This window comes from Periophthalmus magnuspinnatus, chromosome 13 (genome assembly GCF_009829125.3).
Source record: "Periophthalmus magnuspinnatus isolate fPerMag1 chromosome 13, fPerMag1.2.pri, whole genome shotgun sequence".
In the NCBI taxonomy this organism is placed as follows: Eukaryota; Metazoa; Chordata; class Actinopteri; order Gobiiformes; family Gobiidae; genus Periophthalmus; species Periophthalmus magnuspinnatus.
The window spans coordinates 13,207,104-13,232,610 of NC_047138.1; the positions used below are offsets into that span (position 1 = coordinate 13,207,104).

The 25,507-nt window shown below is 38.7% G+C and overlaps 1 protein-coding gene across 5 annotated transcripts in view; it reads right to left on the bottom strand.

Moving 5' to 3' along the window:
* Positions 1–5,995: 5,995 nt before the first annotated feature.
* hip1 (huntingtin interacting protein 1) overlaps positions 5,996–25,507 on the bottom strand; it is a 78,656-nt gene continuing 59,144 nt past the window's right edge. For 3 of the 5 annotated variants that reach the window (XM_055226214.1, XM_033977420.2, XM_055226215.1), the window contains 28 exons: positions 25,329–25,409; positions 21,642–21,718; positions 21,197–21,258; positions 20,198–20,338; positions 19,740–19,797; positions 19,486–19,561; positions 18,920–19,063; positions 18,723–18,758; positions 18,502–18,599; positions 18,285–18,357; positions 17,624–17,807; positions 17,196–17,284; positions 16,957–17,073; positions 16,333–16,434; positions 15,243–15,437; positions 13,445–13,592; positions 13,252–13,338; positions 13,011–13,118; positions 12,333–12,469; positions 12,092–12,202; positions 11,833–11,891; positions 11,199–11,292; positions 10,500–10,600; positions 10,237–10,342; positions 9,998–10,121; positions 9,681–9,742; positions 8,872–8,989; positions 5,996–7,966 (listed from right to left, as the gene is read on the bottom strand). In XM_055226214.1, the coding sequence (XP_055082189.1) occupies positions 7,956–7,966; positions 8,872–8,989; positions 9,681–9,742; positions 9,998–10,121; positions 10,237–10,342; positions 10,500–10,600; positions 11,199–11,292; positions 11,833–11,891; positions 12,092–12,202; positions 12,333–12,469; positions 13,011–13,118; positions 13,252–13,338; positions 13,445–13,592; positions 15,243–15,437; positions 16,333–16,434; positions 16,957–17,073; positions 17,196–17,284; positions 17,624–17,807; positions 18,285–18,357; positions 18,502–18,599; positions 18,723–18,758; positions 18,920–19,063; positions 19,486–19,561; positions 19,740–19,797; positions 20,198–20,338; positions 21,197–21,258; positions 21,642–21,718; positions 25,329–25,409 (2,799 nt within the window). In that variant the 3' untranslated portion in view covers positions 5,996–7,955. The remainder of the gene's footprint in view (positions 7,967–8,871; positions 8,990–9,680; positions 9,743–9,997; positions 10,122–10,236; positions 10,343–10,499; positions 10,601–11,198; positions 11,293–11,832; positions 11,892–12,091; positions 12,203–12,332; positions 12,470–13,010; positions 13,119–13,251; positions 13,339–13,444; positions 13,593–15,242; positions 15,438–16,332; positions 16,435–16,956; positions 17,074–17,195; positions 17,285–17,623; positions 17,808–18,284; positions 18,358–18,501; positions 18,600–18,722; positions 18,759–18,919; positions 19,064–19,485; positions 19,562–19,739; positions 19,798–20,197; positions 20,339–21,196; positions 21,259–21,641; positions 21,719–25,328; positions 25,410–25,507) is intronic. The other 2 variants (XM_033977423.2, XM_055226216.1) reach the window with 1 other exon arrangement.

Sequence of the window (25,507 nt, forward strand, 5' to 3'; positions counted from 1 at the left end):
GGCTGCAGTGAGAGTGCCCTGTTTCCATCTTATCTCAAAAGTAGCCTGGCTTCAGTTCAGTCCTCATATAACCCTCACTGCATTTGCAAAACTTTGACTCTAGTAGCCCTACTTTGTAATAGTGGTGTACATTGATGCTGTTTACTTAGTGCCCTTTTCCACATATTGCACTGTAAGGTTGGGTCCCGTTAAAGATACCTGTACTGAAAAAGTACAAAACATACCTAGTGGGAGAGTATCATTTACAGCAAGTTAAGAACAGGCTACAGCCATAAAAGAAATAAGCTATTTCATTGGATTTAGCCTATGAGGGCTATAAGCCTTTGTTTTGTATTTCTGTATATGAATACAGCAATAGGCACCCTACCAAAAAGGTATTATTTCGGTAACGGTACCAACAGCTGGATCGGGCTATCTCTCATGTAGTCTGAAAAAAACTGAAAGGCACCATCCTGTCACGTTTTTCTGTTCCAGTGCAGTGTTTTTATAGGAGTCATCTTGGTGGCAGCCCTTGTTTTGTCCTGAATTAATCCCGAATATCCTTGTTTAACCTGAGTTCATTCAGTATCTTAAAGCCAAGTTCCTGCAGTCGTTTAATCATTGTGTGGATTTCCTTCACTTGAATAGCCCTATAAGTTTAATTAGACTATTAGTATTACCTTGCATTTGTTAAACTCAAAACAACAGTGCAGCTTATTGTTTAGGAAAGCATTGCATTATGGGGAAAACAAAAGCTACAGTTCATTATATGTTGTACCAGAATGAACACAGAAGACTTGTGAGAACGATGACTCACTCACGACCGCAAGAGTAAATCATATGATGGAGCTGCTGGCGTAATTAGAAGACAGATAGAGACACAGAAAAAGATTGCCCTGAATTACATTATGTAAAATGGAACCTCTCCAGCTGTCTGTCTCAGTTTCATGGCCTTTTGCCTTCTTAAACCTGATAGATGTCTTTAAAGCTGCAGTACCCTGTTAATATTCTACAACTTTGCCAGAAATATGATTATTACTTTACATAGCAGGGAGTCATATCACAAAGGTTGCTTGTTTTTGTTATTGGAGAGCCAGAGGAGCAAGCTTAGACAATGCAGCAGCCGCCAGGAGACCAGCTGAAAGGCAGCTCAGGACTGCAGAGGCTAAAAATAGCATGGCCTGCCTCTTCTCTTTTTTCCCCTTCACAAGCACCACCCTCCTCTTGCGACATGTGACGTGTGAGCAGCAGCAAAACAAGCGCACCACTGCGAGCAAACTGTGGCACGCTACATGGCTACAGAGGATGAGATATGAAAAGGTCAAAGAGGTTATGGGCTGTGTTTGTCTGTTTTATATGTCACAGTGTATTATGGGTTCACGTGGCATCAGCATTCTGAACTGCCAATACTGTAAACTCAGAATTCTGTTAAAATGCAGATATTTTGAGATAGATTTATGGTCAGTTACTCTGGTTCTCTGTCAGCGTAAACACATTAAAGAGGCCAAAGATGTGATTGTTGTCAGTTGAATGGTCTTTAAAGTTGCACCATGATATATTTCTGGTCACCTGCCTTTCTCCATGAAGATGTTTTTGCATTTTTAATTATTATTTATATATCAGTTTAATGCCATACTGTGCAACATTCAAGGCAAAGCGATGACATCTCATTGAGACAAGCAGGTGGCATATCCTCCTCATATCCACTTTTGTGAAGCTAATCCTTAACAAATAAGGCTAAGGTTTGGTCCATCATTTGTGAATTGTGAAGTTTAAGTATTTCTTTCAAAAACAGAGAATCCCCCATAGGTATATAGGCCCCTCCTTTCCATCCGAAATTGTGACATAATATCCAAGAATGTTGTAAACACCACCTATCAAATGTCAGACCTGCAAAACTAATCAAATCTGTGTCTCATCTCCCATGTGACACTGCTGGAAGTTCCTAGAAATGTTTTGCAAGAAAAAGCAGCCGCAAGTCTCTATCCATTTGTTTAGGATGGGCTAATTTACACAGAATTCTAAAGGCCATAGGGTTATGAGTGTGTCACACAGGAGCCAACATTGTTTGGAGTGAGTCGCATTGTGAGGGATGAATCAGAAAAATGAATTATGTATAAAAGAACTTTCTAGGAATGCACCTGAGAGGGAGCCAATTAGAGCAGTGGCATTTCTTACACCTCATCTCAGTTACCTGCAGTAGACTTAGTTCAGTTTATGATCCAGAATAACAGTGTTATTGTGCAATCCACAGTGACCCCCTTTGTACAACCGCCTCCCTCATACCGAGCCGTCCTTTTGATGCATGTACTATAATTTGCATAAGAAAAACATCTATTGAATTATAAAGAGAATACTTAACTTAACCCCCCCCCCCCAAAAAAAAAAAACAAAAAAAAAAACACTTTCAAGTTTGGGTTCATTTGGTCATGGTTTTACACATGAAGTTTGAGATTTGATAGCTCCCCCTCATCTTCACTTCAGCATCAGTACTCATTCATATAGATATACCAGCATTTTGTATTGTATTTGTAGAAATCATCATACACATTTTAATGCGGTGGTGGATCCAAATGAAGTAAAACTAGTGAAGTACTGTACTTAAATACAATTTTTAGTTATCTGTATGTTATTTATGTAAATTTTAAAGTGGATACTTTTTACTTCACTACATCTGAGCGCAGGTACCACTTACACTACATTTTTGAGCTGGACTGAAAAGTAAAACTATTTTTATCATTGTTTGAGATCTGCTGGTAAAGCTGAGGGTTTATTTTTAACATGTTCATCATTTGAGCAAATAAAAATATGAAAACAGATAAAGAAAAAATAAGCTACAGTAAAAAAAAACCCAAAAAACCCCCTATCGATTCATTTGTGTCTGTTGAACAAAATTCAGCACCAATCTTTACCAAAATCAATACAACTTTATTAGCTCTTAAAATCTGTGTGAAATACTTTTACTTTTTACTCTTTAAGTACATTTTTAAACGGGTACTTTTATACTTTTGCTTAAGCGTTTTTTCCATGTTATACTTCTAGTTTTACTTGAGTCTTTTTTGGCTCCAGAATCTGTACTTTAACTTAAGTAACAAAATTGAATACTTCTTACACCACTGTTGTAATATCATATCTCTCTGAATAAAAACACATAGTTTTTTGACACGTGACAATTTAAACTTTCAATCCCATCCAAAACAATGCTTCAAATGAGATGACCAGTGCGTGTAGTGACCTCTCTGTGACCGACTTAGCGACAATTTGGGAATCACTATTGGATTAAACTGTTATTTGGCACGACATGTGTTCCGAAGTCAGCCCCCTTTCTGTCCTATTCCCTGGGTTGAACTTAGTTGTTAAAACATGGTGGATGATGCAATTCACTGTGTGTTTTTAAGCCATATCTTTAGGTTGTGTTCATGTGACATCAAGACTCTAAAATCGTTATAGTTTAAAAGACAAGCCAGAATTATCAAGTGGAATTTGCTGTTAAACTGTGAGATTAGATATGCTGTCACGGTTTATGGTTACTATCTTTATAATTACTGGGCCTATCCACATTAAACAAAAGCTGGCAGAAAGTTTAAACAAGCTTGACAAAGTGACACCATTATTCAACCTCAACTCCAACTTTTAGTCCTAAAATCAGGTTTATAGAGCCATTCCCTACCCAATAAAAAGGTTGAAAATTTTCATTGATTTTGAGTTTGTCTATTTAATTTAGTGATGGAATTTTGGCTCTTTTATAGGATCCGAATCTTTTTGAGTAGTTCATGTCAAAGAGCCGTTCAGGAGACTGGCACTTTTTACATTTATTTATATCACAAAGAACCTTATATGAGAATTTACATGCAAGAACTCATTTAACAACAATTAGCCTATTATGATCCAAAATGGGTTTTTTTGTGCACAAATGTCTCACTTGTGTCGCCTGCTCCGCTTCTGTGCTGATTCTGATGTTAGTTCAGCCTTAATCGGGATAAAAATGCATAAAAATTACAAAGAAAAAGATTTGATTTGTTCCAAAAACTGAGATCCGGTTCCAGCCGTTTACATCAAGGAACTGTTCAAAAGAGTTACTGATTCAAAACAGTGACTCCCTAACAGAGATATAAAAGCCCCTGTTTTTGAAAATGACTATGCCCTGAACGTAAACGCAACACTGTTTGGTTTTCATATGCTAGAATGTGATGAATGTTGATGTCATACTCCCAGCTGGGGGGCAAGAGACAGATTTCCCTCTTGAAAACATTGAATTCTCATAAGAAACATCTAAAAGGTAAAGACGCAAATATAGAACATGACAATTCACATGAGCGATGAGACCCTAGAACTCCCCGCAAAAATCTGCATAGTAACAACATTAATTTTAGCAGCCCCCTCCAGTATGACATATTATGGATCTATGATGTCATCCGAAACCCAGCAATTTGAGCTACATCAGACAGCTCTCATTGCATTTTCAGTGAAGGATGTTGGAGAAATGTTGTTTGTCTGGGACTTGTGCGTAAACATGACCTCTGCTAACCCGCCCCAAAGCTGTTTCACTACCACTGCTAACGCCGTCTCTGTTGGCAGCTTATCAGTGGAATGGAGAAGTATTAACTGTCTTTACCTGCCAACATGTGTGACAGGTTCCGGTAGATTAGTTCAGGTTAAAAATCCTTTTAGCAAAATTGTTGGGGGTGACAACATTTAGGCAATATCAGAAATGTGCTGAAAGTAAAAGTAAAAAAATTAAATTAAATAAAAAAAATCCTAAAATAAATAAAAAACCTAAAATAAATAACACTAAAACATAATACAAAAAAAATAAACATAATTTTAAAAATGCAGTATTTAAGGTTTAAATATTTGGACTGTAAACCTAAAAACTATAGAATACAGAATTGCTGTATTACTGAATTACAACAAGTTTATTTTCTTTTGCATTTTTTTAATGAATAATGAGAGATATACAAAATAAAAGAGTATTGAGTGTATCTCTAAAACAATTTCATTATCTTTTTTTGAACACATCTCCTTCTTGCACAACTGATTCCTTTCGTTTCCCTTACTACGGACAAATTAAACAATTGCATTCAGTTAAAAAAAAGATAGAGCCATACATAAAAAGGTTGTTGGTGCAGAATGGCAGCCACGTTAGTCTCTGGGCAGTTGTGACTCCATAATACAACAGAGTAGAAAATGACTTGTAGCACTACTGTTTTTTTTTTTTTTAATTATTATGATTTTAACGTATACATTTTAATAATAATGAATTGCAGGGTGAATCAGGACCCCAATATACTTAAGTCATGTGTAAATTACTCGAGTTACCTCCCACCTCTGCAGTGTCCAGTTTGGTTGTAGCTCTGCAGACGTGACAGGATAAGAGTTTTAACCAATGACCTGATCCTGAAGCGTGCTCAGACTGGGATTAGGGATTTCTGTAATCTCAGCACAGAGGTTTCAGATGACGCCGATTCATTTATTTACCAGCATTTCATCCGTCTATGGAAATGTAATGTGAACCCATGGTAAGCCTGCGCAAGTGTATTCACCTCCAGTCTGTTTAGTTCAATAACTGTAAAGGACTTAAAAGCTTTGGCCACTTCATGGTCCAATGAGTTTACCGGAAAACCCCAAAATCAATCAATAAAATGGGATTTTAGCAGCACTCCCACAAGAACACGCTTTTTCTAGTTAGATGTACTCACAATATCAGTGTTGTGCAAGGATTTTAGATCAATTTGACACATCCCCGTTTTGCCTTTTTATAGAAGCAGATGTACGTGATTGTCCAATCAATTCCTAGAAACACAGTGACATTGGCTCATAAGAGGATTTAAGACAATAACACCCAAAGTAAGTTATCAATCACATGCTTATGCAACTTGTAACTTTTCCCTGAAACGGCAAAAATGAAGCGAAAGGTCAAAAGGCAGAGATGGAATGTTTTTCGTACTGGCCGCATCTGAAACTATACAACTCAAGCAAAACAAACCCACACTCTCACTCACGCCTTTTTAATTAATGTGTTGAAATATTTATTATTTCCAAAAACTGAAAAAACAATAAAAATGAACCCACCAACAGTTTTAGTATATCATACAAAGACATAGTTCAATGTTGCTATGTGAGTTTTCTACAGCGTGTGAGGCAGTTTGAAAGGCTGGCTGAGCTGCTTATGACACAGACACAGAGCCACAGTTAATAGTAGAAAAGATAACACAAATGTCAACAAGGTGCGTTCAATATTAACCATTGAAAAATAGATTAAATCTAGGGACACACTAGTTTTTTCAGCCAATATAATTTAGAGTTTCAGAATATATTTTGGACTTGTACTTATAACAAAAGTGAACATTTTCAAAGTTTTGAAGTTGAAATGATAACTGGGTTTCTTCTCAGTTTTAGTAAATGTTTTGTGTAAGATTTCATTATTTCTAACTATGCTCCTCTATCTTCCCATAATGATTATAAACTTTTCACTGACGTCACAGGTTAAAAACACACCTAAATTAGCACAAGCAGCTGGGTGAGATTTGGAACAAATCCTAGAAATTTCAGTACAAAAGACTTAATTTCCTTGGTTTGATGATAGAATCTACTGTCTGTAATGTTATGGGAAAATCATTTCTTATCAGTCACTATTATAAAAAAGATGTGTGAATTGGCGCCACACAAGTTGACAAGATCTACTCCTGAAATGAAAGGTATACTGTAGTGTACACAATGTAGTCCATTGTAGTCCATTATAAAACCGCTCTCTTGATAAATTAGATACAATATGCACTGTATATTTGCGTGTGACATAATACCTGATAAAACTATATCTATTTTAGATTTAAGATTTACATTTGTTCAGTCCCCAGCTTCATCTGACAAAAAAACGTCATCATCATCCTCGTCGTCGTCCCTACTTTCTTTCAGACCACACCATTAGTGGATCATTGAACGACTGGCCATTACAGCTGCTTTGCGTCATTGCTGCCTAACCACTGACTCAGCTATTAAGGAAATGTGTCTAAAAATACACTAGGGGACATCTGACTTATTTAACGTTGAAAAAGTCTTGTGTTCGCCTGGAACAGCTAGCAGGCAAATCAAGCCCACTGCACACTTCCTGTCATTGTTAAGAACACAAAAAGTCCCTTCACACATAAACATTTTGAAATGAAATCGGTAAAAGAAATGTGCTTAAGTATCTTGGGCAACACCCTTCTTAAAAACTTGTTAAAGTTCCCATAATGTGGCACTCCTACCTCTGACCATGTGGCGTGAGGTAGCTGGCAGTCTGAGCTTGAAGGAAAAACAAAAAAACAACACGGAAAATAACGTGTGCTTTCCAGGTCTGAAGCTTTTCTCAGGCGCTGATTCAAAACAAAGATTGGTTTTAACAGTCATGGCTCCAATGGGGAAAAGGCAGAAAGTCCAGTGAACCAGTTTTGTAAAGCGGTATGGACTCAATATGTGGCAACTCACAGTGAGAAAAGAATAGGAAGAAACTAGAGTCGGTGAAGGTTGGCGGAGGTTGGCGGAGGTGACGGCTGCAGACATTTAGAGCTGTTCTGATCCCCACGTTTTCATACACTGACAAAACACCACTTGTTTTACTTGTCGAGTGTGCCATCTATGCTACACAGAGACATGATTCTAGTGGGGAATTTGGCAGTTCCCTGTGCAGTTCAGTCTGGGAGGTTAAGTTTGTGCTTCTAGTCTTTTATGTAGATCCAAAATGTACAAAAACGGGATGGTGAAATTCAGTGGAAGTAGATGAAGGGGTTAAAACAAGGGTCTAGACTTGTCCATTTGTTTTGCCCTTGGTGTGGAAGTATCCGGAGAGCAGGCAGAGGTGTGGCCTTGCGGAGGGGGTAAGAAGCACCTTTTCAGTTGGCTTGGATGGCAAACAAACATAAAAAAGGAAATGTGTAAATAGAGCGAAGCAGGCAGTCTTTTTGAGAGGAGCAGAGGGTCAACAGGGAGCGGAGATTTCAGCCGGTGCCTGCAGACAAGAACAAACAAGCACATTTTGAGGGTCTTGGTGAACAACATTCTTAACATACACATCGGGGTTTAAGCAGGAGAGGCAGAGAAAGCTTGTTTAGACTGATTAGTGTAGTCTGCTGCACCATAAAGTAATTATAACTTGAAAGTAGGATTTATAAATGACATAATAATCTATTGAATGCTTATGACATCCAGTAATCAAAAATGCTTGTTAGCTTACAAGTTTTGTAAATATTTTGCGTTTGGCCTTGGTTGATTTTCCATTCACACTTGTCTTTTTTGTAGTGCCAAAAGCTGCATGTTTACAGGATTAGCGGAAAAGAGAGGAAAACTGCCATTCTATAAATTGCCAAAATATTATGTCTTGATGACTTTTTCCCATGCCTATTACAAACAACTAAAGAAGACAGCCCACATTTTACTTGAAAATACAAAACTTTTAAGAGTTTTATCATTTATTTTTTGCGATTCTATTGTAATGTGTGAAGTACAAGTAATTTCCTTTATTTATCATTAAAGTGTGTCTAGGTAAGTCTACAAATATTTTCACTAGCCATTTTTATTAGCCTTTATAAAGACATTTAAAATGTACCTTAAATGAACAATTAAAGAGCATGCCACTTTAGTAAGTGCCTGTGGCTAACCAGCATGTTCTGCAATAGCCTCATGAACCATTTGGTACTTTAACCTCAATAGGATTAGAAGCTAACCACCTCTACTCATGTTGTTCCCTTGGCTCTCCAAGAGTGACTGGCCTTTTCCAAATATGGTCATCACTTCTAGCTTCATAAACTTAAAACAGGCTCTGCTTTAGTGAATGGGTGAAGTCAAACATTACAGCTCTGCTGCTTTTTTACGGCTCAATGGTGTGATTTTTGTAAAGGCCATGGTCTTCCTCACCCTCCTCTTCCTCGCCCCAGCCCTCTGCGACCCCGGCCAGCTCGTAGTGCTTCTTCCTCAGCTCACCCAGACGCTCCCTCTCCTTCTGCAGACGAGTTTCCAACTCCAAGACCAACACCTGAAGAGAATTGCACTTCACTATTATTCCACATCACTCAACGCCAACTATTTTTATCCTTCTAAAGCATTCAGCAATTTTCATGTGCACTGGTCCTGTTGTTCTTGAATTTGCCCTTTAAGAACCCATTATTGACGCAGGTTTGAGTTAGCCTACTGAAAATACCCTCTAAAGTCTTTAAATAGCAGCGCTCTCCTTTACAATAATGAGACGTGTGTGTGAGTGGGTCCAGACCTTTCTGTTTTTCTTACTCTGTCGGGGGAACAGAGGCCGCTATAGACATGCAACACCGCCACTTACACGCTCTATCTGAGGTCAGCTTTCTGATTGATATACAGAAAGAAAAACACGCTAAAACCTTTGCTTAAACTAAGACAAACGGCTACATTACATAAGACGTGCACTCAGGGAGGCTTGGCGGTCTCAGGCAAAAACACTGGTTGAAATATTTTGTAATTTAAAAAAGGCTTTCTGAATGTAACTAAAAACCAGAATACGGCCCTCTAGTCCAAATCATGTCAAAGGCCGTGTGCTGCCTTTTATTAGCGTTACATGGTTTTACAGACTATAACACTGTGCTGGGACATTTTAACTTCACCCTCGCTCTGTGTAAGATGAGGACCATGTGTCATGTTGCCCACAGCTGCTATATGGATGTCACATTTGAGCCCACATCTGCTTTTCTGCTCACCTGTGAGTCCATCTCCTGTCTCTTGATCTGTGTCAGGGTCATGCTGGAAAAGTCCATTGTGTCTAAAGAAAAGGAAGGAGGAAAATGGTGTAGGTAGTTGTTCAATTAAACTTTATTTGCATTTATAACAAGAACAAGTGAACCAAAGTGCTTTCAATAAATGCATTAAAACATTGAAAAAATAACTTTTTTTTGTTTGTTTATTGTATTTTATAATTATTTATATAACTTTAAAACAAATATTTGAATTATTATTTCAAAAATCTGTTCTATTGAAATATACCAAGCACACTAATCACGTTACTGTGACCACCCACCTGTCTCTTCTATCTGGGACTTGCCCGACTTGGTTGAAGCCACCACACCTGCAGTGGCCTGTGTAACGCCCCGGGACGCCTGCTTTAGACGCTGAAGTTTGGAGCTGTCTTTGTCTGCTTTTACCTGAGAAAAGAAAAGAATTTGGACATATTGTAATATTAACCATCATTTCTTTTAGAACAGAACTAGCAGTTCATCTGCTCTGGGACACATAATAAAGTTTGCATTAGTTGCGTACCTTGGAAGCAGCCACCAGTTGTGCTGTACTGGCAGCGATTTCATGGGAACACACCATCAGCTCCTCAAACTTTCCTTTACCCTGCACCACCAGGTCAGCTGCATCCCTGCACATAACACATCATCCAACTACATATCAAAATCACATCCCCCAAATGTGATTAAACAAATAAGGACTAACTTATTTTACATATTGTTTTAGTTCTGTAGTTATGGGTCTAATTGTCATTAAGACAAATGTATGTTATGACATGTTGGACTTACACCATGACTGTAGCCCCCCATCCCACTGCTTTGGAGGCTGAGATCAGGCCTTCAGTCCAGCGGGAGTTCTTTGCGTAAAACTCCTTCATGGAGGCTGCCCCCTGATGGACAAAAGAGGTAAAACCACTTTTTAAAAAAAAATTTTTTTTTTGGTTGTTTTTTTTAATGGACACCTACGCTTGAGGAGACAGACAGTGTTAATACCATAACTGAAGTCATCAGTTTGGCATTATGCTTTTGATATATTTCCAATTTGTAGATCCTTTTACGTAATCGATCTACATCACAAAATGTCAGAGGACAAACGTCTTTCAGTGCTGTGACGATGTTTGTCTGTTCTGAGCACTTCCTTGTTGCAAGGTCAATCAATCAGCTGCCTCTCTGTCAATGATGTCACCAGTAGCTTGAAATTTTATTGCAATTTCTGTTAAGTTCAGCTTTTTTTTACTGAAGATAACCATCACTATTCTTGGGCCATCTAGGTTTGTCTATTATTGAACTCTGACTTTACAATGCTTTATTTTTATATTTAATAGATATGTCTGAGTCAGAATTAACCCGTGCCTATCCAAGTTAGCCTTTAATGTACCGGTAAATCTGGAGCAAAATATACAAATATATCAAATGGCATTCAAATATCAATCTTGTGTCAGTCTTTTTGATCTTTTACAAGAAAATAACAAGTACAATATGACTCACCCGGCCACTCTCCACAATGTCCCTCTGCAGATCTTTGGAAGATAGAACAAGCTCCTTGATGGCTTGCATCAGTTCTGTACAAGACGCAAGGATCCTGCAGGGGGCGACAGAGGATCCAAATCAGTGTCCATTAGAGAACACTCATTAGCCCTGTTTTAGTGCTACTAGTAGAGTGGAGTGTTCTAATTTGACCTTTTAGAAGACAATAGATAAACAATCCATGGGTTGATCCAATCGGATTCATGTGTTTCAGAATGATGGAAAATTAGGAAAGGTGCCAGACCAATAGACAATTTATAAATACTCAAAAAGTTGAATGCAAAAGCCCATGAAAATAAGGAATATTTAATTTTTATATTAGTTTATTTTTAATACTTCTTTTTTCTTTATTGTAATAAAATTTGCAAAATAGAACTCAGTGTCTGTATGAAGCCAGGGTCAGAGTTTGAATCATTTCATCAACATCATCAATTTGATCATGCTTAGCCCACTTCCTTTTGTCTCACCACCTCAAGAGCTGCGGAAGTTGTTCTAAGATGTGGTTTGGGTTGCTGCTTTAATCCTTCACTGCCATAGGGAGTAAATAAACAGACTAGACTAGAGCCCTGTGTCTGAAAAGCTAATGTATTCTTACCTCTCATTGACCTCCATCTTGATTCCTGTGTCCACTGCTCGAGACTTGTTGAGCATTTCCTGTTAGAATTCACAAGGGCACAGAAGATAAAACAATCTCTTTGAAGTTAATACTATGTTGTGGTGAGAGAAAGGCCAGGGTTTTCACACTGAGATTTGCACAAGCACAGAGACACATACACACACACACTTGTAATAAGCATACTGAAATGCACAGCTGCCATAGACAACCAGAGCTAAAGACACACACACAAACCCACCTCTATCCGGGCGGCAGCTGACTCCACCGCGGCAGAAGTGGCAGCCATTTCCTGCTCCACCAGATCCCCAAGCTCCCCCTGCTGCAGCTCCAAACCTCGAGGCCGCAGTTTCTAAAATCAAACAACATCAAAGTAAATAGTCTGAAGCAGCTCAGTTGCGGGGGGGCCTTTAATGACTGTGCTTAATTAGGTTTTGTGTTGGCTGCACTTTTAACGATGTGAAATGGGAGCTTGCAGTCACCTCAGCTGTGTCCAGGATGAGGTGCAGAGTGGCCTTGAGCTTACTGATGTCGGCCGAGGACATGGTGTCCCGCTGCTTCATGGTCCCCAGGAGAGTCAAGGCTTCTGCGCCACATGTCTTTACATTCTCTGACAGGGCTGCCGTATACAACACACATACATTAAAAACAAGATGGGGTTACTGCAACGATCTGTATAATTACTATAGCCTAAATTAAATTATTATGTGGGTCTAATTGCAGCCCTCTTTCAGTTATTTTATATATTTTATTATAAAACTATACAATTAAAATGCATCAACTCTGCATAATGAAGAGAATCAGACTTAAAACAAAATGTGCATAACCATCCGTTGAAACTAGAATAAGTATCACACTTGACTGCTTCTGATCCCTTACAATGTCTAAACTAGTGATTTTATAGATTTATAAAACTTTAACATACCACTAAACTCATAAGTTAAATGGTAAAAACAAATCATGTAGGAACATGTTGCCACAGGAGGATGATATTTAGACATGTTTAGACTTGGCCAGGCTGATTTGTCCCAGAGAACAAACTAAACATCCTGTCTTTAAAAATATTTATTTATATATTTACATTTTTTGAACAGCTTTCAAAGCAAAAGCAAATGTGACTGGCTAGTAGAAAAATACCTCGTATATATACACAAACTCACCATCCGCCTTCTCTACAGGAACCATGTGGGAGGTAGCACTGCCCTGCACTATGGTGTCCCCCACCAGGTGGCCACATTGAGTCAGTGCTCGTACCAGTTCAGACAAGGCTGCAAAAAGAAACATATCAGACAAATTAGAATAGATATAAGGAAGATTTATTCTTGGCACTTTTCATGAAAGCAGTCATAATGTCAGAACTACTCATGTTATGTCTACACAAGTGTAATGAATACACATTACCTGTGTTGTCTGCCAAAAAGGTCTCCATCGCAGGAGGGAGCCTGTCTATACAGTCTAATGAAGCCCGACATCTGGATGCCAGATAGTCTAAAAAAAGAAAACATATTATATAACAATAAATATATGTTTTATTACAATACCAATACGCTATATCACTATAACTATATGCTATAATATAAGGACTTGTCCAAACCTGCTGAACTTGTGGAGCTTATGTGTGCTGGGTCTTCGATCTGAGCCAGGGAGTCCTGGATGATCCTCTCTGCCTCCTCCACTGCCCCTTGTAGACTGCACCAGCGAGCAGCCACCAGCTGGCTCTCCAGGGCCTGTTCTCTGCTCTCCTGGGGGAATCAGAGACACATCTTTTATTACAGTCATTCATATAAAGTATATATAGTACAGTGCTGTGAAAAAGTACTTGCACCCTTCCTGATTTCTTACTTTTTTGCATGTATCACACTTAACTCTTTCAGATCATCAAACAAATTTTAATATTAAACAAAGATAACCCAAGTAAACATAAAATGCTGCTTTTCTCTGATGACTTTATTTGTCAAGAGAAAAATACTGTCCAAACCTACATGATCTTGTGCGAAAAAGTAACTGCCCCCCTTGTTAAATGATGAGGTAATGGGGATTAATCATATTGTGGAAAGCTGAGTTTAATTTCATAGCCACATCCAGACCTGACTGCTGCCAGACCTTTCAAATCAAGAGATCACTTAAACAGAACCTGTCTAACAAGGTGAAGTAGGCCATATTGAACCAAAGACATAATGCCGCAATCCAAAAAAATGATGGAGCAGATAAGAAGAGAAGTAATTGACGTGTCTCAGTCTGGAAAAGGTTACAAAGCCATTTCTAACTCTTTGGGACTCCAGCGAACCATGGTAAGAGCCATTATCCACAAATGAAAAAAAAAAAATGGTACAGTGGTGAACCTTCTCAGGAGTGGCCGGTCTACAAAAATTACCCCACGAGCACAGCAAAAACTAATTCAAAAGCTCACAATGAAACCCAGAGCAACATCTAAACAACTGCAGGCCTCACTTGCCTCAGTAAAGGTTGGTCTTCATGACTCAACCATAAGAAGGAGACTAGGCAAAAATGGCATGCATGGCAGAGTTCCAAGGCAAAAGCTACTGCTGACAAAAAAAGAACATAAAGGCTCATCTCACTTTTGCCAAAAACATCTTGATGATCCCCAAAGCTTTTGGAAAAATATTCTGTGGACTGATAAATCTGAAGTTGAACTTTTTGGAAGGTGTGCACCCTGTTACATCTGGCATAAAATTAACAGAGCATTTGATAAAAAGAACATCATGCTAACAGTAAAACACGGTGGTGGTAGTGTCATGGTTTGGGGCTGCTTTGCTGCTTCAGGACCTGGACAAGTTGCTGTGATTGAAGGAATCATGAACTCTACTCTCTATTAACAAATCCTGAAGGAGAATGTCCAGCCATCAGTTTGCAACCTCAAGCTGAAGCGCACTTGGGTTTTGCAGCAGAGCAATGATCCAAACCACACCAGTAAGTCCACTTCTGAATGGCTTAAAAAAAATCAGGGTTTTGGAGTGGCCTAGTTACAGTCCAGACCTAAACCCAATAGAGATGCTGTGGCATGACCTTAATAAGGTGGTTCATGCTCAGAAACCCTCCAATGTGACTGATTTAAAAACAATTCTGCAAAGAAGAGTGGGCCACAGCCAGTTATCGCGAATGCTTGACTGCAGTTGTTGCTGCTAAGGCTGGTTCAATCTGTTATTAGGTTCAGATGGCTTTTTTTCCTTAATAAATAACATTGGCACTTAAAACTGCATTTTTTATCTTTGTCTAATATTTATGTTTGCTTGATCTGAAGTGGCTAAGAGTGAGAAAGGTGCAGAAAAATTAAGAAATCTGTAAGGGGGAAACTACTTTTTCACAACATTGTATATATAGTTTTTCTTTTAATCAACGAATTATGACAGTAAAACACTAAAACCCTTCACCTTTTCATTGAGCTGATTCTGCAAGGACTCTGCTGCCTTGACACCACTTTCCCTCTCCATAGCCAGTGAAGTTTGGGCCTGTTGTAACTCCTCCCCTCGAACAGCAAGCTCCGCCTCCACTTTGGACAGCGACTGCACAAGGTCCGCCTTCTCAGACTCTAGGGCCGCCAGCTGAGTATTGAGTGCCTCACTTGACTGAGAAAAATGATTAAATGTGAGGAAAAGAGATAATGACAGTATGTGAACAAGCTAAGTAAAAAGTTACTACGACGATATAACTGTTTGAAGATGTCAGGATGTGGTCTAAAGTGAGTGTTTTTCAATGACCCTTTAAATAAAAAAAGACATGACAAGACTTAATAAAATTAAATGTACTAAGATTTGTGGGGAGGCATACAGTCTCCGGGGTTCTGGTTTGAGGTTTACTTTATAAGCAACTACAATTTACAAATTGGCCTGAGTTCAAAAACATTGCATTACAACTGAAAAGCAAAGCAAAAGTCAAATGTTACATGTTCGCGGTTGACTTACAATCTAGGCTCAGTCAGCAAGAAGCAGCAGAGAAGAAAAAGCAATGATTAGTCCATGAGAAAATTAGATATTACAAGCATGGACAAGAACAGTACAACATGGACTTAAAAAAACACTAAGGAAATAGGAAAGATGGTGGACGACAGTGAGAATGACATAGTTCATAAGTAATGACTACAAAAATAGGATGGCAGGAGTGGGAGGCTCGGGGAGACAGAAGACAGATGAAAGGCCTTGGGAATGGAGTGTATTCAGAGGAAGCGGGTGATGCAGGAAACCACAATGATTGCAACGCTGGGAACTACAGTGACACGAATCCATTGTTTGTTAGGATACATTTAGAATAACTTAGCTCATTAAAAATTGTAAATAAGCATTACATGATTAAAGTAACCAACACCTGCCTCTTGAGGTCAGCTGCTAATGGCTGTTTGATTTCAGTGTGTTCAACTTGGCTCAGCAGTGCGATGATGACAAATGCAATGTGTGTGTATAAAAGTTTGAGATGATATATGTGTGTATGTATCTACATCTTGGGTGTACAAAAATGACTGCTGACCTGCTGTGATGACGTCACAGTTGATTTTAGACTCTCCAGCTCAGTTCGACTGGACAGCAGTTCTCTCTGGAGTTCCTGAAGTTGCTCCTGCTGTGCCTTCTCCTGGTGCAACAAGAAATTAACATATTAAAGATATTTATCCAACTTCCAAAACATTTTCAACAAAATTAGTGTTCAATCTTGTAAAGATGGTATAGACCCTATCGGGCCTTTTTAGAATACTTGCACTCACATCCTGGTACTAATGTAATCAGTCCATCCCATTCATTTTATTGACACAGCGAATTAAAAACATTTTGATGTTTGTTGGTCACGCAGGCAGATAATTGTTAACATGTCCACTATATATGGCAAAGAGTATAAAGAGTCAATATTCAACTTTCAGCTACAATTTATAAAGTTCAACATCTCATACTTTATATATAACATGTAATGTGGTAGGTCAATTATAAGTATACAGCAAATAGTTACAAACAATACAATAAAACATCACATGAAACAATATTTTATGCATTTTTATCCATTACAATTCACCTACTTAATATTAACTTTTTCGTAGCTTTTATTTTTTTGGTGCACCTGTCCACCTATGTTTCAAAATAAGAGCGTGCTTTTGCTGCGCACCTGTCTGTCAGCCGCCTCCTGTGCCACCTTCACCTTCTCCTGCATCTCTCTCCTCACAGCCTCCACCTCATCCTGTGCAGCGCGAGCAACGGTCATCTGTCGCGTCACCTCTGCATTCTAATCACACGACGAACAAAAGAGCAACACATAAACACATAAGGGGGGTAGCAGATCAACTACAAGCTTACATTCGGTCAGGACATCCCATTGTTTCAAGATGCATCGAATGTCGATCTCACCTTCCTGAGCAGGTCAGCGTGACTCTGAACCAGCTCTGTGTACTTCTCTTTCAGTTTGGTGTAGCGTTGTTCATTGGCCTGTGCCTTCTCTGAAAAAAAACCCCAAACTTAAACATGACATCAAACTCCAGAATAGAGTAACCACATGTCCTTCTTTTGGTTGTCCTTCACAGTCATTTTGCCCCCTGTTCTTTGTCCTACTTATTTAAAGAATGTCCTACTTTTCAATTCATTAAAAGTTGTCGTATGGTGGCACCTATTGCTATTCCAATTTTTCTATGTGTTACGAGTGATATCAAAATCTTATGGTGTTATTGCAGTTATTATCTCAGAGCTTCAATTTTCCAAGTTTGTCCATGTCCGACTACAACAATGTGTCTTTCTTATTCTTTGTGCATTTTTTTTTCTCTAAAATGATTGCTCCATACTTTCTATTTCTGTGAGGCTGCGCTGCTCCTTCTCGGTGTCCTCTCTGACCCGTCGCAGGTCGTCTAGCTCCGCCTTCAGGAACTCTGCCTCCCCTACAGCCTGCAGCCTCAGGTGGCTCTGCTCCGCAAGCTCCGCCTCTAACTCACTGACACGCCCCCGCAGCGCCTGGCACAACCGACCACTCTGATGACAATCACAAACAACTGGGTTAGACTAAAATGTATTATTTGTAAGATCATACAATGTCTGCAATACAACAGTTCAATAATAAACAAACATGAAAAACCTATATCATACAAATATAATATAATATAATAAATTTTCTGTTATTTGTGAAATTGTAATTAAAAAGTGTATAATGTACACCTTTTCCTTGAATATTCCACAGTATGACCTCTATCATGAATTTCCATGAGATTTTCATACTCAAAAAAGCTTTGAAAAAACATAATTCTTACTGTGTGTGAGTTCACCTTTCCTCAGATCTGACCTGTATCATTGCCAGTTGTGTTATACCATACTGTTGAACATTCAGGCAAGATGTGGCAGGCTACCACCAGAAAAGTTGCATCGTGCACTTTTAACAAACAACTACTGGAACTTAGAGTGGTCAAAATAAAGATTCTACTTTAACTGGTGAGTTTTTAAGATGAGTTTTACCTCTAGCCTAAAAGACTCGAGCTCCTCTTTAAGGCTCTGAATCTCCCTGGTCAACTGTTCAATTAACCTGTCTCTGAAAAAGAACAAAAACATAAAAAAAGGACAAACACTTTCCACATATGGATATTATCTATAATGTTAATTTATCATTCAATTATATTTCGTAACATTATATGATTTTTACTTTAAGAGCAGTGCATGATCAAACTTCACTTACTTGTCGTCTTTGCGCATCCCATTCTGATTGTTAAAATTAAACGGATCAACGGCTGCTGTTGTGCCAAACAGATCATCAAATTTGGTCTCCACGGCAGCCTGAAAGAATAAAAAACACATAAGAACATGAATAATAGAATATACAAACCTACTTTCATTTAATTCCTACCTACTTAACTAGTACTGCATTGGCCAACCTACACAACCTACATACTTCATTACCTCAATATCTCCTGAGTCGTCAATTTCAACCCCAAACTATGAGAAATACAATACATTAGACTTAATTACATTCTAAATAAATACAATTATGCCATCAGAAAACCCATGTCCCCAAGTATTTAAAACTGCTGTGGCAATAATAGATATTACATTAATCTCTACAATGTGCTGTTTAGGTTATAGCTTTTGTAATTTACCGGTAGTACAGGGATGTCTGTGTCTACGAGGTCGTCTGTCTCAACCACGTGCTCAGACTCAGGGGATGACGACTCTGCTGGGATCACCACCACGGGGCTGATGTGCTCTGACAGGGCTGATGCGCGCAGGAAGTTGGGAGGATTCTGAAAATATAATGGATTATGTGTCGATTTGTGTTTTTATTTGTAAGGAAAAAGTAAACCAGACTCAGATAACAGATAATAAAGGCATTATATGGAGGAATTGAGTACAAATGCTTCAAAACATTACCTATCTGTCTCCAAATATGAAGTAGAAGTGTTTAAAACAAACATTAACTACAAATTGTAATACTTATATTTTATGGATTTACTTGATGTAATTAGATTCGCTATCCAATCAGAATGTTGAATGAGCAACTTGCTTTGGGTTGTCAGGTTTGTTGAAATTTCTACATTCACAACTTTAAACAATCAACTGCTACATATATTTGCTGTGAAATTAAATTAAAAGCTTTGTTAAAATGTACCGATTGGTTCTGACAATATTGAATCAAAAGCTCAGGAATATAAATATAGTGGTTTACCTCAGGCAACTGCGGGATTTGAATGAGTCTTTTAAAATACTGTAAGTTGCTGGAGCGGTAGAAGAGACTCTTTAACCTGCATTAAGAGAGAGCAGTGTGAAGAGTGCAGACAGGGCAGAAAGGCTTCACATTAGAAATACAATTTAACACATTTCAGTGGAGTTTGGTCACAGGGCGCAAAAAAAGCCCAAAAGTACAGACTGGGTCCAATCAGTTTAAGCCAATGTCTAAAAGTGTGGAAAAGAGGGTCATACTTTTTAAACTGCTCCTGAAAACGGTCTCTGTGGCCCTGGAGCGTGTCTGCTGGAAGGCCTGCACACAAAACACATGCAAGTTTGTACATTAACAAAAATAACTGTAGAACTATGTAAGGACACAGCAAGATTCTTAAAATAGTTATTCCAGCCTTGATGCAGTCTTGACATAATGATAAAATGCAGATCTCAAACGTCATTATACTAAATTTCATTATAAAATTTTACTGTGTGTGTAAATGACATGAACAAATTTTGCCTTATTAGACTACTTTTATAAAGCTTCTTTGTATTTGAAAAAAAAGTGTTTCTTATTGTGAGAAAATGAGAAACGTATGCTCATGAACTGAAGCTTGTGGCTTGCAGAAGGAGACAGTGAAATTCCAAATTTTTGAGCCAATCAAATGTTACTTTTCACAGGTTCTGTTCAATGTTGTTTCAATGCATCTTTTACTCACAGGAGTGCAGCTTGAATAGCAGCTTGACAGTATAGTCGTATAGGTGACTCGAGTCCAGAATGACCTGGATAAGGGGCGCCAGGCGGCACTGTCCCGCTGCTGTCACCGACACCGAGCGAGACATGTCCAGAGAGTTGAAGACTAGGGGAGAGAGGCATAACAGGTCAATGATCAGATTCACTGTATCAATAAGGAACAGGAGCTACCACTCACGCACATCTACTCTGTATAAAAATAAATTGTCTTGCATCAGGCTCATAAATAGTAAGTTATTCATAAATCGATAAAAGTGGTAGCACTGCTAAAGCTAATAAAGTGTTTGGAGGAAGTAAAGTGTTTGAGTAGCAGTGGAGTGAACAGAAACAGGGTTGTCTTCCATCACTACACCCTCATTTCATTTTCCTGCCCCTCTTTGCACCAGTCCCAAAGTCAGACATGTTTAAAAACCCAGAAGGTGTGGTTTCCTGCACAGCTTGAAAACACAAACATACACAAATGCATCATACACACAGCTCAGGGTTGGACTTTTTAACCCAGAATGACATCATGGTCACTACAGGCTAGTCCCAAGCTTGCAGACTTACAGAAACAAAAGTGGAAGGAAGAAGCCAAAGTAGGTTTATTTGATTACTAAAATTACTGTAATGCAATATAAAGGGGCAAAACAAATTATAGTGGCACTGGCACCAGGTGTCCAGTGTTATTTATATATTTTTATGTTCTCCTGGTCACATTCTGCCTGGTATTTTTAGTCATGTCCATACTTTAAGAGATATACACGGAGGATGACTCACCCAGACAATAGGTTTGTGACCATTAACACATACACACACACGCACAACACATGAGCAGGTGCATTACTATAGCACTAAGGCGTATTATGAAACCGAGAATGTCTAAATCCACACACATCTTCCTGTCTGTCTAGCAAAACTATATTTATGTACATGTATTTGAGTGCAATATGTCATTCTCAGATTAGAACACAATGAAACTTACCACTGAGAAAAAGGTTAAGCTCACACTCCAAGTAGTCAAACATCTCTACGGTCAACTGGAAGCTGAAGAAAAACAAATAATTAATAATATTTCATTTATACTGTATACAAAACCAGAAATACTGAACAATTTCTATAAAGAATGTCAGTGAACCACGTGACAGTGATACTTTTCAGATATGCATACATTTATTTATTTATTTTTTACTTTAGATTCCTCTCACTAAAATTACTGATCAGAACATGTTACTAAGGAGTCATCCAGATCTGGCTTGTACAGGTTAAAATCCATGTCTTTCTGTGATATCCTATCCATGAGGTTTGCGAATATTGATTTAGATTTTTGGTTTGTGCAGCTCTCTTCTTAAACAGCCTTTCTGTCAATAATCAATCCAGATGATCATACCCTGCTCATATCTTAATATATCCGAATATCTCACACTCACAAATTGTTCACGTCGTTCTCTCCGGCCTCTTCCAGCTGTCGGTTTGACATCTGCAGGTTGCCAGGGAAACGGGGATTCTGAAAGGAAACATGGCAGACATGATTCAGATAGTACAATGCTATTGACAGGCAGGATATCACTATAGTACACATTAAGACTCAACAGCACTGGATTATAGTTAATATCACACTATGCTTACACAAGCGTAGGGATTATTAACTGACCTTTTAGAAGCAATGTTGGAATAAATGAACATGGAAGAAAAGAAAAGAAAAAAAAAGAAAGGAAGAAAGAGAACATGGTTTGTATTAACATCTAAATTTTGATTCCGTCCTTGATGCAATATCGTACTTCTCCGGTGGATAAAGACAACATAACAATGATTAAATAAGCACCAGTTCTAAACCAGAAAAAACTGAAATTCAATCAGAAGAATGTGTTATATTACTTCAAATTAGCTCTGGGCGTTAAAAATCTCATTGTGATCTGATCCCTGTGACAATTGGTGGTTTTCAGACACACTTTACAATGTGATGATGTCATGCTCCCAGATGGGGACAAGAGACAGTTTTCTTTATTGATTAGTTTTTGATATTACATGGCAAAGTACAATGTAAATTCACAAATGCTGAATCTGATCATTTCTATTGGTGACAGGTTCTTATGCCAACTTTGCCAACTTCAAATTTGAATCTGAAACACGAGTAAACAAAAAAGGTGGAGGTGTGTGCGCATTTTTTAGAGATAGTTTAGTTACTCACAGATTGTCATTTGGAGTGTTTTCATCTTTTGAGTATGTTTCATTCAAAATGGAGCTAAAACAATCCCCCTCCATACTCTACTTAGTCATATACAAACCTCCCCAGCACTGTCTGAGTTTTATTGATGATTTTACTGAGATGCTTTCAGTCATATGCACAGACTTTGATGGTTTAGTCATTACAGGTGATTTTAATGTACATGTGGATAATGTGTTTGACAGGAACGCTAAAGAGCTCAGTTCTGTCCTTGAAACCTTTGGCCTGACTCAGCATGTCAGCGAGCCCACCCACAACAGAGGACACACCTTGGACCTGCTCATTACAAAAGGAGTAAATATTTCAAATGTCAATGTGGTGGATGTTGCTCTGTCTGATCATTTCTGTGTCTTCTTTGACCTGTCTGTTATTCCCAAACCAGCGGCTGGTCCTGCAGTTGTTCGAAGGAGACACATAAATGATAGAACAGGTGCACTGTTCATGGAAATGATACACTTTGAAAATGCCTCATGTTCTGATGTTGATGATTTGTTGAACTCTGTAACTTCGAGTGTTTTGAATGTTCTGGACACCATTGCCCCGATGAAGGTTAAAATGGTTAAAGATAAGCAGAAAGCGCCATGGAGGAATGATGACTCGGTCAGGGCACAGAAAAGGGAGTGCCGGAGGGCCGAGCGGGAATGGCGCAAGTCAAAGCTCCAGGTTCATTATGAAATTTACAGAGAAAAGATGCACATGTACAACCACAGTTTATGTAGAACAAGGCAAAGGTATTTTTCTGACATTATTGGAAGTTGTAGTAACAACTCTCGTATCCTGTTTGCAACGGTAAACAGATTAACAAACCCCCCAGCTCCACTGCCGTTAGAACTAATTTCCACATCTAAGTGCAATGAGTTTGCAGTATTCTTTAATGACAAGGTTCAGGGTATTAAAAATGCCATAAATTCCACAACACAAATAACAACCCAGCACCCACCTAGACACTTAGAGCTGACTCACTTTACACCTGTAACTGATAAAACTGTCCAAGAGATTGTCACCAGTCTGAGTTCATCTACATGCTGCCTCGATGTGCTACCCACTAAATTTTTTAAGTCTGTGCTCAACAGTTTGCTGTCACCACTCACTCACATAGTTAATATGTCACTTCAATCTGGAACATTCCCAAGTGCTTTGAAAACTGCGGTTATCAAGCCTCTCCTAAAGAAGAGCAGTCTTGATGCCACAATATTGAACAATTATCGACCAATCTCAAATCTGCCATTTTTAGGCAAAGTCCTTGAAAAAGTTGTTTACCAACAGCTTATTAACTTCCTTGAAATGAACAACTCCTTAGCATCTCTGGTACGGCACTAAACTGGTTCAAGTCCTATTTAGAAAACAGGGAGTACTTTGTTGAAATTGGAAAATGTATATCAGATAAAATGTCCCTGACCTGTGGGGTGCCCCAGGGTTCAATCCTGGGACCCCTGCTGTTCAATCTCTACATGCTGCCATTAGGCCAGTTAATACGCAGCAATAATGTGTCTTACCACAACTATGCAGATGACACTCGGATCTATGTCTCACTAGCAGCAGGTGAATATGGACCAGTGGATTCACTCTGCCACTGCATCCAACAGATCAGTGTGTGGATGCAAAACAACTTTCTCCAGCTAAACTCAGACAAGACTGAAGTTATCATCTTTGGCCCACAGAAACATAGAGAAAGTGTCAGCAGTCACCTCCAGTCTCTCTCTCTAAAACCTTCAAATCAGGCTAGAAATCTAGGGGTAATAATGGACTCAGACTTGAACTTTAACAGCCACATCAAATCAATAACATCTGCAGCTTTTTACCACCTAAAAAACATTGCAAAAATCAAAGGTATACTGTCAAAGCCAGACTTAGAGAGACTTATCCATGCATTTGTCTCCAGTAGGTTAGACTACTGTAACGGCCTGCTCACTGGCCTCTCCAAACGAGCCTTAACACAGCTGCAGTACATCCAGAATGCTGCTGCTCGGGTCCTGACTAGAACCAGGAAGTATGAGCACATAAGTCCTGTGCTCAGGTCTCTGCACTGGCTTCCTGTAGCTCAAAGAATAGACTTTAAAGCAGCTCTGCTTGTGTATAAGTCTCTCCATGGCCTAAGTCCAAAGTATATCTCCGACATGTTAGTGCCATATGAACCATCTCGCAATTTGAGGACTTCAGGGATCGGCCTCCTGCTGGTGCCCAGAGTCAGGACTAAACATGGGGAATCAGCGTTTAAATTTTATGCAGCTAAAACTTGGAACAGTCTTCCTGAAGATGTGAGACAGGCCTCTACTTTGACAATGTTTAAATCCAGACTCAAAACAGTTCTGTTTAGCTGTGCATATGACTGACAGGTTTTTATTCTGCACTCTTCTCTTTTAATGTTGATTTTATGATGATTATTTGTGATTATTTATGTTTGATTTGTGTGATTTTAATGTCTTTCTTATTCTGTAAAGCACTTTGAATTACCTTGTGTACGAATTGTGCTATACAAATAAACTTGCCTTGCCTTGCCTTCTTATATAAAGAAATTAACCGGTTTAAATTGAAATCTAGAAAATCGCCTACTTAAAATTATGTTCAAGTACCCACTGACCACTGTTTTAGGAGTGCAAAACAAAATAGATCCTAGCATGTTAAGATCACTTAGACATCCACCTAAGTAAGCTTTCACTTGATATAGTTAGCCCATCAACTCCTCTGTGATAACATCATCCTGCCCCCCTCTTGTCTCATAAATAGGCTACATTACACAGTACTGAGAGGCCATTAGTGTAAAAGGCTGAGTTTTCTATGAAGAGAATACTCAGCAGAGACATGTAGGCACTAAAAAGAGACTCAAAGACAAAGATAATGAGCGGAGAGGGACACTGATGTGGGCTTTTTATGGGCCAGCCTCACTCACTTTGATGTGGAACTCCATTTTGGTGATGAGCAGTTTGAGGTAGATGCTGCACAGCTTGCCATAGCCTTCACTCAGGTGGCCCTGTGGAGAGACAAGACAAGAAAGTTACAACATGAGGACAAGAAGAAGTGTAACAGCTCCTGTATAAGCTTTTGATAAAGTCAGTAATACATTTAAGA